The sequence below is a fragment of the Saccopteryx leptura genome, chromosome 3, assembly GCF_036850995.1.
Source record: "Saccopteryx leptura isolate mSacLep1 chromosome 3, mSacLep1_pri_phased_curated, whole genome shotgun sequence".
In the NCBI taxonomy this organism is placed as follows: domain Eukaryota; kingdom Metazoa; phylum Chordata; class Mammalia; order Chiroptera; family Emballonuridae; genus Saccopteryx; species Saccopteryx leptura.
Genome location: NC_089505.1, coordinates 40,284,735 through 40,297,462, shown reverse-complemented (window position 1 = coordinate 40,297,462; position 12,728 = coordinate 40,284,735). Strand labels below are relative to the sequence as shown.

The window sequence follows — 12,728 nt, the reverse complement described above, 5'->3', positions numbered from 1 at the left end:
CAATTAGTGAATTGCATACATTTATTCATTTCTCTAGGAATTAGGTCCAGTTTCTGTATATGCCAGTTGGGCTAGAGGTCCCTAAGTTTTCATTATCAAAAACATTCATTATTCTCCATGTTTCTTTTCCAGTGAAATAACTTAAGGAAATAATCTAAGTCCTTAAATATATAGTCACAGTTTCCAAAAATATTTTTGTTAGGGTTTGACAAGGGTATGCCAAAATGAATCGGTGTACAGATGCTTTGCAAGGACATTATTCTGAAAAAGGTTTACCCCATTGGAATGATTTATTAGATTTAGAAAACTAAATGTAAATAAAAATTCTTAGGTAATTATTTATTTGCTACATGCCTTCATCTGTTAAGAAGAGGCAAAGTGTCAGGGAGAGTAAAATGTTTGTGCAGCTCATATCATTTGGACATAATGGAGGATGAACACAGTTATTAAATGCTTACATATTCATGGCCACTATGAATGACATGAATTTGGAGAGAGCTATTGAAGGTAAAAAGTTTTGAACAAACATTTATCTTTTCCATTTAAAATGTAAACACAAACTTAAAAGGACCAGAAATACTTTATTTGGTGGAACCATACAAACAGATGAGATTCTAGTGAATATTTTTTCAAGTGCTACATTCACTGTAACTTTAAGCATTAAACCTTAACAATTATTATTAACAATCAATTGATTATTATTATTAACAATTAATCCTAATTGGTTTATCTAAATCCTAATTACAAGTTATCATATTTTACTTTTTATTAATAGTTTAAATAATGAGAGTGAAAAAAGCAATACTATAATGTAGAAAATCACTCAGAGAGAAAATTTCTAAAAGTGGTACTTTAGAAATCAATGTTGATATCATATTCAGATTAAGGTATTCTGTCAGTGTCCACAGTATATCTGTGTACCAGGTTGGTTGGCTTGCAATTCCTGTCTTACACACTGGAAGATAAGTAAAGTATGTTTGTTAAATTTTCTGAGGCTACACATTGTGTGAGGATAATACTGGTTATAGAATTTATCTCTGATATTTTTCTTATACAGTCCAGTGCCTAACACAATATTTAAGAAAGAATAAATACTCAATGAATAGTCATTGAATGAAAGAATTAATTAATAATCATTCTGTTCTGTGAATCTAAAAAACTATTATATTTTCTATTTCCTTGACTCACTAAACTGAACAAGCTGAAGGAGCAGTTGAGCCATAAACTCTATCTATTGTCCTAGACAAGTTTCCATTGTTATATGAAGGAAGGAGCTTTGCAAGATGGTACCATCTGATCAGTTTTGACAGTACACATTTTCAGGCCCCTCCATAAGGAGTGTCATCAGTCTTGGTTCATTGTAATGTTGGCTTTTGTAATGTAAATTAGGTCTACCAGCATGGGGCTGCCAAGACCAACTTCTTTCACAAAAGTCACTGAAAATCCATTATTAATAACAAACATGTTACTAATGCCTTAGCCTCATGATATTTTAGTAAAACAGTGTTTTAAATTTAGGAATTAAAGAACTTAGTTACAGTCTTTGAAAATAAATAAAATAAATCACGTGGCTAGGATTGGTTCTGGCTACCTTGCCAGAAGGTGAGTATAATGCTAGGAAAAAAATAACTCAATTTATTTCCTGAGTTAATTCATCATAAGTTGAGTTGACAATTGTAAACATAAAAAGATCACAGTGGCATGACTTTTAGAGTTGATAGAAAAATATGATAAAGAATACAAGTGTTTATATCACTGAATGATAAAAGATGTCAAAACCACAATAGTCATACCCACTGATGTATCATCAAGTAAGTTAAAGATTGTCATTCATTTCATTGGCACTGATAACCAATTACCTAAAAGACAAGTAAGACATCTCATGATGCACTTATGCTTAAAATGTATTCCTTCAACTTTGGTGGCATTCATACTTTTCTTTTTTGAGAAAGAAAAGCTATTTAATTGCACAGAAGGATCCCATTAAAATGAAATGAAAATACTTTTGCATCTGTTATGCAAATATAGTGATTGATCTAAAATCTCGCCCAGGTGGTATTTTCATTAGTGTGCAGTCTGGAGAAATTTGAAAATTCTACATCTTATTTGCTTTTATTTTACACAAATGATTCACCAGACTTGCCTAACTGGATGGTATATTTCCACTAGAGCAAATGCCTTAATTACAATTCAAGACAAATCTTAGACATAAGATTTATCAAACATTTCTATTCCTTCTTGTCTTGTCTAAAATTCAGAGATATTTTGAACTGTGGCTCTTTAGTGTAACTCTCACTCAGTCTTAGAGGATAGCCACAACTAACAAGAAATAGACATAAATAAGATTAAATATCAACTTATTGGTAAATTGATATTAGATAAGTACATGATGTAAAAGAGTAGCTTTTATGTAAGTTCCTATACTCTTAAAGTATAGTCTGTATTTTCCTTTAAAAATACCTATCTAACTGAAGTCAGAAATTTGATTTTGTAATTGTCAGTTACATTTAAAAGACCATTATTAAGTAAACTCTAAGTTCATTTGTGAACAACCCTACAGTGAGTAGAAATAGAAAAATAAAAGCACCCATGGCAGTAATAAATACAAATAACAGATTCTTGACCTTTCAACATGTCTGCTTATTATTCAATTCCTTTACTCACTTATTTTTTCTACACCAGGCAGAAGAGTAAAATATTTTCAAAGAAATTCTCTGAATTTCTTATTTCAATTGCCTGTGCCATTGTGGGCAAATGGAAGATCTTATTCTCAAAGTCTTAAAGCACTTATAATGGCTGCACATGTGTGTCTATTGCCCCTGTTGCTTCTGTCCTGGAGGACCTGATGGGCTAGAGCTCTCTCCAGGGCGCTGTGCAGGAGTGACAGGAAACTGAAATCCATAGCCATTGTAACCGTCCAAGTAGACACACTGGAAGAAACTGATGGGACCTAAGAAATAAAGAATGATAACATGTTAAAACAAGCAGAACAAAGGGGAAATACAGCAAGTCAGTGTCGTACAATGCATGTGGACATGGGCTCTGTAGCCAGATCACCCTGGCGATGACCAACAAGTTACCAAACCTCATTGGGTCTTGGATTCCTCACATGTAAAATTAAGACATCAACCAAAACCTCAAAGAAATGTGGACAGTAATAAGTAAATATACATGAAACACTTCTTGGCCCATAATAAGCCCTTACTAAATGATAAAAAAAAATAATGGCCTAGCATAAAAAGTGTTTATAGAAATCTATTGATGTGTACAGCATTCAGAAAAACTGTTTTATAGTAACAGATTTCAAAACACCAGTTTATCAATATGCAAAATAACCAATATTTTAATTTTATTTTTTAGTGTTTTAATAATACCACAGAAAGCCTTGTGGTTCCTAAACTTTTGAAGTTTTCCACCTGCCATTTTTCTGGAGGCAAGTGCTCTCCAGAGATGACATAATAACTCATCATGACAGTGCCTCTAGGTAGAGCTCTGTTGTGTGAGGAGAAAGCACCACAGGAAGGAATTTAAAGCCAAGTGAAGCCATGTACTAAATGAATACAAGTGTGAACACCTGACCCAGGAAGCTGATGCTCTCCGGTAGCATCTTGGTTCGAGGATGGTGAGTTTAGCCACTCTTCATGGATGCCTATTGACTCTTCAGGGTTTTCCATCCTATCCATTTGCCTTATGTCAGGACTTTTTGCCCATAGCCAGGAAAGAGAATGATAACTGAAGCTAGTAGTAAGGGGAAGCTGGCCAGATAAAGGAAATAAAGAATAAAGAAAGCCTGGGTAAAATAAAAGCTGAGGGAGCAGCAAGAAATTATTTTGATTTCATCACTCTGAGTGTCAACTGACTTCAATCGCTGGGTTTTCAATGATGAAAACAGTTTGGAGAAATCTTGAAAGGGAAAATAAAATCCTTTTAGCTTCATCTCACACAAAAATATTTCTCAATTTGTTTTGGTACCAAACAGATATAGTAGCACAGCTCATCCCCACCCCCAAGGCTGTGGCAGCTTGGGGGATAGACAGGCTCGTGAGAAGGACGGCGATAATGGCAATAAAGCTAGGCCTGAATTAAGGAGGAATGTGAGCACCATTGCTGTAAGTAGAAGAGTCTATCAAAGACAGTCTATATTCCAGCTGACCATTAACAGGAGTAGGTTCTGTTCTGATGCATTTATTTAATTTGGTGTGGAATAGGCTATTAATGAAATTGTCACTATAGCTGCATATTTTAGAGTTTTTATATAAAAACTCTAAAATTGCATATTTTAGAGTTTTTATATAAACTCTAAAATATGAGTATCAGACTATAGGAATACTTTACAGTAAGATGAAAACAGGAAATAGTGTTTTGCTACAGTAAGTCTGCCAATTGAATTAAAATATGTGATATCTTTTTAGTAAAAATATTGAACTATTTATTTATTTATTATAATTAAACTTTTTTTATATCATTGGAGAGCCACATATAATTGTAAGAAATAATGCAGAGGGATCCCATGTATCCTTCACCCAGTTATCCCCACTGGTAATATCTTTGCCAAATTACAATTCAACACCCCATCCAGGAAATTGATGTTGGTCCAATCTACTTTTCATTGAATTATGTTTTAAGATTTATTTATGAAATGAGAGATTTCAAGTGTTTATGTGATACAGCCACATGTTGTTTCCAGTAGGTATACAATTGGTTAAATGTTGTTGTATAAATCAGAAACATGTCCAGATTGACTTTATGGATTTTGCAACAATAACTAAAAAGTATCATTAAGATGGCTTGTTTCCCTGTATTTCTCACAACCTGATCATTGAAAAGATTATAATGAGTATCTCTAATTTTTAAACAGAGTTTGGGAAACAGTAGGCATTTATGTTTGTTCCATGAATCACATAATAGTACAGAGTAGAAGGCATTTGTTAATGTAGAGGGCATTTTTTATAATTTCCTATGGAAATATAAAACCTAGAGAGAGAACATTGACATTCTTTCCTGAGATAAATGTCTGTTCTTTACTTTAAAAGCATTATGTGAAACAATTTCCACTTATGTCTATTTTAAAAATTGCTTCTTTTATTCTGTCCAGCAATAATTTTAATGCATATATGAATCTAAAACTGGTATTCAGTTGGTACTGCTTTATCTGAAGAAAAATGTCTAATTTGACATACGGGAATAATGAGAATCTTGGACATTGAATTTTATAACTGCATATGAATACTGATTGCATTCTGAAGTCAATGATACCCAAAATTGAATATTAAGAGCCTACTATATATCTAGAAAAATAAAAAAGAACTCTCAATCAATAACCAAACCTGCAGTTCTTCTTTTTGATGTAAAAAGCTCAGCATATCACTTCAGCTGTCTTTTTCATAAAGCAGACAGCAATACACATTTAAGCACAGATTCAACTGAAGTGCTCAGTATCAGAGCTGTATAGAATGGTTTGTGATAAATGCCACTTCAGTCATTATTTTGTAATTCTTCCAAATATGTGTCTTTTGCCTTACACAAAAAAATTGATGAACGTCTCTTTGAAATATAAATGACCTACTATAAAATTATTCTTTGTATCTGTGCTAAAAATCTTTTGTCTGAATCTGGTCTTCAGAAAGTTTAATTTATATGTAGCATTGTTACCATAGATTCACTTAACACTTTTAACACAATTATAAACTTACTTTTTTGCTTCTTTGTGGTAGACACATCTTCAGTTTCTTCTAGGGGATAAAAAAATATAGACGTAAATAACTTTTGCATTCTCAGCTATTATTACAGTAAATATGTAGGACACTGAAAATGTCTAAAGGGGTGCACAGTACAAAGAATTAGGAATTACTTGCCCTCCTTATAATATACCCTAGATTTTTATTCAGATTCTGTTCAATCATTCACAATAAAATTTAACAGGTAAGAGCCAGTGATAGAAGGGGAACCAGTGAAAGAAAAGAATACAGCATGCTACAGGCAATTTTTCAATTAGGAAACTATTCTTGATGTGTTGGGTGTTTGTGGGTGAGAGTATTCCTTCCTTCCTTCCTTCCTTCCTTCCTTCCTTCCTTCCTTCCTTCCTTCCTTCCTTCCTTCCTTCCTTCCTTCCTTCCTTCCTTCCTTCCTTCCTTCCTTCCTTCTTCCCTCCCTCCCTCCCTCCCTCCCTCCCTCCCTCCCTCCCTCCCTCCTTCCTTCCTTCCTTCCTTCCTTCCTTCCTTCCTTCCTTCCTTCCTTCCTTCCTTCCTTCCCTCCTTCCTTCCTTCTTCTTTTCTTTCTTCCTTCCTTCAGAAGGGAGAGAGAGAGAAAGAGAGAGAAAAACATTGCTTTGTTGTCCCACTTTATGCTTTTATTGGTTGATTTTTGTATGTATTCCACATCTGGGATCAAACCTGAAACCTTGGCGTATTAGGATAATGCCCTAACCAACTGAGCTACCTAGCCAAAGGCACACATTTGAAAGATAACTTTGATGCTCAGAGTTATAATATGGTAAGGGTAGAATCTGGTTATAAGATGATCATTTTAGTCAAAATAATTCTAAATTTGGGAAGGCCATAAGTTTTTAGTGATCATCATTGCCACAAAAGAATAGTAGCAGACTACTGTCCTGGATTTCATCCCTAACGTATCTGATGTAAGGACTTCTTTGCTACTGAGATATGCATCATATATTTATCTAGTGCCAGATAATATGAAGCTATTCATTTGAACTTCTTCAGGTTAGAAGTTCTTAACAAAGTCTCCATAGATAGGCTTTGGTGGGTAGGGTTTCTGTAAAACCCTGAAATGCTAAGATGTGAATATGTGTGTATGTGATATGTTTCATCAAAGTTAGATTTTAGATCTTATAAAATTCTAAATGAGTTCAACAACCTTCCTTGTCGCCTGACCAGGTGGTGGTACAGTGGGTAGAGCATCAGCCTGGGATGCTGAGGACCCAGGTTTGAAACCCCGAGGTCACATGCTTGAGCATGGACTCACCAGCTTGAGTATGGGGTAACAAACTTGAGTATGGGATCATGGACATGACCCCATGGTCACTGGCTTGAGCCCAAGGTTGCTGGCTCAAAGCCCAAGGTTGCTAGTTCAAGCCCATAGTTGCTTGCTTGAGCAAGGGGTCACTGGCTCATCTGGAGCCCCCAGTCAAGGCACATATAAGAAAGCAATCAAGGAACAACTAAGGTGCCACAACTATGAGTTGATACTTATCTCTCTCTCTTCCTGTCTGTCCCTATCTCTCCTCACTAAAAAAAAAAAAAAAAAGAAAGAAAACTATTCCTTGTCAATGTGTGGTTTATGTATGTATCAGTAGTTTCACCATCATTTGGGAAATTGATATAAATATATATTTTAGGGACCAAACCAGACTTTTTCATTTTAACAATATTATCAGGTGATTCATGTATAAATAGTTTAAGAAGTAATGATCCAGAAGTCAAAAACATATTAAGAGTTATTGTTCTTAATAATTTAGTTGTTTAAAGAATCTAAGAATTCAGTAGTCAAAAATATATCTTGAGAGAAGTATGAATCATTTCTCAGAAGAATCAGGTAATCAATTCCTTGTGTCTTTTCTCAAAGCACTATTTTGACAGTTAATTAATTCTGGGCCCTGACACAGAACTTACATTTTTATGGTAAAAAGAACCCTTACACAAACTTTTAATGTCCACAGGCAAGATTAGAAGTAGAACAGAAAATATCTGTTATAAAACAAGCCAAACTATGAGGCCAGGAAACAGAAGAAAACTACATCAAATTAGTTGAAACCCTTTCAATTAAGATAAAGAAGTTTAGTCCTTGAAAAACTTGCTCAAGATTATGTATTTGATTGTGCCACGATTTTCTGAGGTTTGACACTTTTTCCCTTCTTTCTTTTCTTCTCTCCCTCCTCCCTCCCTCCCTCCCTCCCTCTCTCCCTCCCTCCCTCTCTCCCTCCCTTCCTTCCTTTCTTCCTTCCCTCCCTCTTTCCTTCCTTCCTTCCTCCCCTCCTCCTTCTTTCCTTTATACTGTTGCTGCTAGTATAGGCAAGTTGCCTTAATTCTTTGTGATAAAAATTTGTCAAACTCAGATTTAAACATTTATGTACTTCTTCTGCTGTCAAATAATCCTTTGTGATATGATAACTTAGAAATATCGCTTTGGTAAGCAGATTGGCCAATAAATGCATCTAATAATTAGTTGTAAATTAATGTTAAACTAGTAACATCAATCTATGAAGATACAAACACACACACACACATATATATATATATTAAAAAAAGCTGCTTGTTTAAAAAGTAAGTCTACTATATAAACATTGCTTAGGGAAAGGTAAGGGCTAGGTCAAGAATAATTAAATAAACTTGACAATCAAAATATTATGGTGTTAGGAAATAATCCATAAGTGAACTTAAGTTAAGCTCACCTTTAGCTTTCTTTGAAGCTGGAACATCTTCAAAATCTTCTACAGAGTAAAAAAAAAAGAAAAAAGTCTATTTTGCATAGTCTATTTTGCAGATTTCCCAAAGAGAAAGTATCATTTTTAGTGTGTTTTAGCAGTCACAGGATCTCTTGACTTATAAACCCATCATCTAGTGTCCATACAAACAAAAGCCTGCAGAGAAATAAGGCAACTTCTCTGACTTAAAGAGAGAATGGGGAGAAAACCAACGCCATGCCTGGCCAATGCCCAGCAGGCCGCAAAGGCTGGCCAAGCAAGGAGGGCCAGCAGAGACCCTCCCAAAAGTGCCTTCCTCCTCTGACTCCTACATCACCTTTTCAAAAACACCAGCACTTTTGGAACTCAGAGAATTTGAAGTGAATGGATTTACATATACAATGTAGGTCAAGAGGAAAATATCCATCCACAGACTGACTTTTGACAATTGTAAAGGCATTTAAAAGACATTAAAAGTTGAACTAAAGCTTACATATATAAACAACGCTTAAGTTGCATTAAGAATATATATTGCTTAGTCTTCTGTGCATTCTACTTAAAAGTACATAGTAGAAGAATGTGAAAATAATTTTGTCAGAGATCATTCTAACAATATAATAAAATGATCTTTAAATTTTCATATGAACTTTTTAGCACTTGTAATGAGCTGAAAGAAGGTCAGCTTTATATTATTTATTTATATATTGCATACCAGCTGTTCATGAATAAATAGAAAAGGGGTGAAATAGGTCACTATGTAAATTTTCTCAAATAAGAAAGAAAGGTGACCTTAACAAGAGATGTTGTTATATAAAAGCAAAAATGGGAAATAGATATGTAATTATTAGCTTTTTATTTTCACAGCAAATTATTAAACTTTTAACCTGATTAGTTTTCTAAAATATTTAAATACAGGCTTAACACAGTTAAATACTAGATTAAATGACTCAAGGTCTTCAACTGTCCAATCAACAGCTATAAATCAAAGTACAGTATAAATGATTCATGGTATTTTTTGAAGTAACTAGTACCTATATTTAAAGAATGATGTGAGAGCCCTGGCCGGTTGGCTCAGTGGTAGAGCGTCGGCCTGGCGTGCAAGGGGTCCCGGGTTTGATTCCCAGCCAGGGCACACAGGAGATGCGCCTATCTGCTTCTCCACCCCTCCCCCTCTCCTTCCTTTCTGTCTCTCTCTTCCCCTCCTGCAGCCAAGGCTCCATTGGAGCAAAGATGGCCTGGGCGCTGGGGATGGCTCCTTGGCCTTTACCCCAGGCGCTAGAGTGGCTCTGGTCGCAACAGAGTGATGCCCTGAAGGGGCAGAGCATCGCCCCCTGGTGGGCAGAGCGTCGCCCCCTGGTGGGCGTGCGGGGGGGGGGGGGGGAGATGGGGGGGGGAAGATGGGGGTGGAGATAGGGGGGGAATCCCGGTTGGGCGCATGCGGGAGTCTGTCTGACTGTCTCTCCCCGTTTCCAGATTCAGAAAAATAAAGAATGATATGAGAGTTGTAGATAAATCAAATAACAATATTTTAATTGTGTAATAAGAATCTGGTAATGTCTATAAAAGCTGTTTACAAAATTAAAATGATGCAAGGTCTTTTTACATAAGAAATATAAATTTTATTTTTAGATTATAGCACACAACACTAAGATACCTATTCTCTGGATCTTTTTGTTACCCCTGTGGAAATAAATATGGATAAAATAGATAAATTTTCTTCTTTTTCCCAAATTTCAGTTTTATAGTCAAAGTGAAAATTATTTTGAAGTTTTTCTATAATTTGTTCATTTAAGAAACAGCTGTTTTTCAGCTATAATAATTACAGTGAGCTCTCTTTCTGTACCGTGTACTCTTTTAGGTATTTTATATGTTTCCACTTAAGCTTCACATTAGACCTATAAAATATGTAGAATAATCTATATTTTATAAGAGAACATTGAAGTTTAAAGAATTTAAAAAGACTTTCCCTTCAAGCAACACAGTTTAAAAAGAGCTAGAAGAATATCGAAGTTAATTTTCCTCAACTGAACATGTACTAAAACAGATATAATATGGACATTAATGTAGTATGTGACAATTTTCAAAATAAATGTGAGATAGCCTTGCAGAGTGGGTCAGTTCTAGACAGGCCGAGGTTACAGGTTGATTCTCTATTAGGTCACATATGAGAAGCAACCAATGAGTGTACAATTAAGTAACAACTACGATGAGTTGGTTTCTCTCTCTCTCTCTCTCTCTCTCTCTCGCTAATCAATGGAAAATAAATAAATAAATAAATAAATAAATGTTGCAAGATTTCAAGGGTGGAATGGTCCATTCCTCCTATGAAGATCAAATAGTTTTTAAAAAATCTATACCATTGGTGATGAACTTTGAAGGTTTATTCAGTTAGAGATGGGAAGAATAGTCCAGCAAAAAAAAAAAAGAACAAAAAGAACAAAGTTTTGAATGCAGGAATGTTAGAAATATGGAAATTTGAACTGGGTTGAAACCTGTGATAAGTATAGAAAATGATTATGGAAAAAATACTTAAAATGTAGTTTTTTGCCAGGATCATAGAAGCTTGAGACCCTCATGTTAAGAAATGTAGAATTTGTTCTAAATTTTCCATAAATAAATATTGAACATTTATTATATAAATGGCCTAATCCAATTGAAATGTTGGAAAACTTGATTTATCAGTAGAAATGAAAAGGAAGAATGAGAGAAGTTATTGAGAAGTTAGGTCAGGCTTCAGAACAATTTGGGGTCTTATACACAAAGAGGTAGATAGTAAGTTTGGAAGTCCTATGAGGAAGAGTGCGGAAGACTAGGAAAAACAGCTGAGAATGGAAGACCTTAGCCTCTGGGGAAAAAAAGCAGCAGAATCCCAAAAGTAAAAACAACAACAAAAATTCAATATTATGAGAGCCAAGAGAAGAAAACTCTTTACAAAAGTATGGGACACAAACAATGTTAAATGCATCTGAAGAGTGAGAATGGAGAAGTGAGAAAAGGCAATTCAGTTTTGCACTTTGGAGTTCTGGGTTCGGTTTGAAGTACCTTATTTGAGGAAAGTGCGAGGCATAATATTCAGGTTGCATAAAGTTAAAGCTCGAAGATGTGGTGAAGAATTGGTGGAAGACTTCTTCAGAAATGTGATTATAAGTTAAAGCAAAGAGAAAGCACAATGGTTTCAAAAGCAATAAGGGTGAGAAAAATTTTACCCATGAAAGTAATCTGAAGAAAGGTATTTGTGGGCAAGTGGAGGAGGATTTCTTGGGGTAAAAGTTCAATATATAATACATGACTGAGGAGCAAGGATTTGGGAAGGAACGAAGTCAAGGAGGACATGATTTTTGGAGAAGCCATACTTCTTTATCTGAACATAGGAAGGTAGTATTAGGTAAAATAATAGGAAAGATGAAAAGAAATTGTAACTTGGAGAAAAGGAACATTTTAAAAAATCCACAGTTGGTGGCATAAATTGTTAATTTTATTCTTCTTATTTTTAAAATAAAATGTTCTGTCTAGTGCTTGCATATTTTTAGCAAGCATGATAAATAAAAACTTCCTAAACAGTGCATGTGTGAGTAGCAGAAGTCACCTTATATTTATTCCCAGTAGCAGTCTAGTCTAATTTATGGACAGTTTCAAGAAATACTCATAGATAAACATTTGGAGTCCTTATGCGCAGGATGTGCAGGCATGATGGTAACACCTTGGATTTTTGTATTCTTCTTCATTCTTCTTTCTTTATAATTGTCTGCATCATCATTATGTCTTTCAGAAATATCAACAATTCCAAATTATATTCTCATTCTATTTTCTGGATTATGTGTAAATGGTATGATGAGATATTACATTCTAAGAGTTTACTTTTTTTTTTCTTTTCAAGAAACCTTAAGGATACACAGTAATTCAAAGCAGCAGTTGACAGTTTATTTTAGCTTTCAGGTGTGAAAGTCTTCTATACCTGCTAGTATTAAAATAAGCATGACTTTTAGAGAACACTAAATGGTACACTGAGCAATATCCACAGAATTCTTGAAATTGACCCCAGGAAATAATAAAGTTGGCAGAGACCGTTCACATTTGGAATTTTGCATATAGTGGAGCCAATGGTATTCAATAAATGTGTACAATCCTTTCTGAGTGTCTGTCTTGTCGCTCTAAAGATAAGACACAGTTGTTTTGAGGGAAATGTCAGAGCAACTTAACATCACCAATAAATAAATGAGGACACATTGCTGTATTCAAAGACTAATAATGAGCAATGACAAACATTTCACCAAATGCGCCTTCTAAACAGACTTTCTTGGGGGTC

At 34.7% G+C, this 12,728-nt stretch overlaps 1 protein-coding gene across 14 annotated transcripts in view; it reads right to left on the bottom strand.

The window, feature by feature from the left end:
• Positions 1 to 910: 910 nt before the first annotated feature.
• Positions 911 to 12,728, bottom strand: part of TRDN (triadin) — a 415,240-nt gene continuing 403,422 nt past the window's right edge. For all 14 annotated transcript variants that reach the window (XM_066373320.1, XM_066373321.1, XM_066373324.1 and 11 more), the window contains 3 exons: positions 8,411 to 8,449; positions 5,694 to 5,732; positions 911 to 2,950 (listed from right to left, as the gene is read on the bottom strand). In XM_066373320.1, the coding sequence (XP_066229417.1) occupies positions 2,811 to 2,950; positions 5,694 to 5,732; positions 8,411 to 8,449 (218 nt within the window). In that variant the 3' untranslated portion in view covers positions 911 to 2,810. The remainder of the gene's footprint in view (positions 2,951 to 5,693; positions 5,733 to 8,410; positions 8,450 to 12,728) is intronic.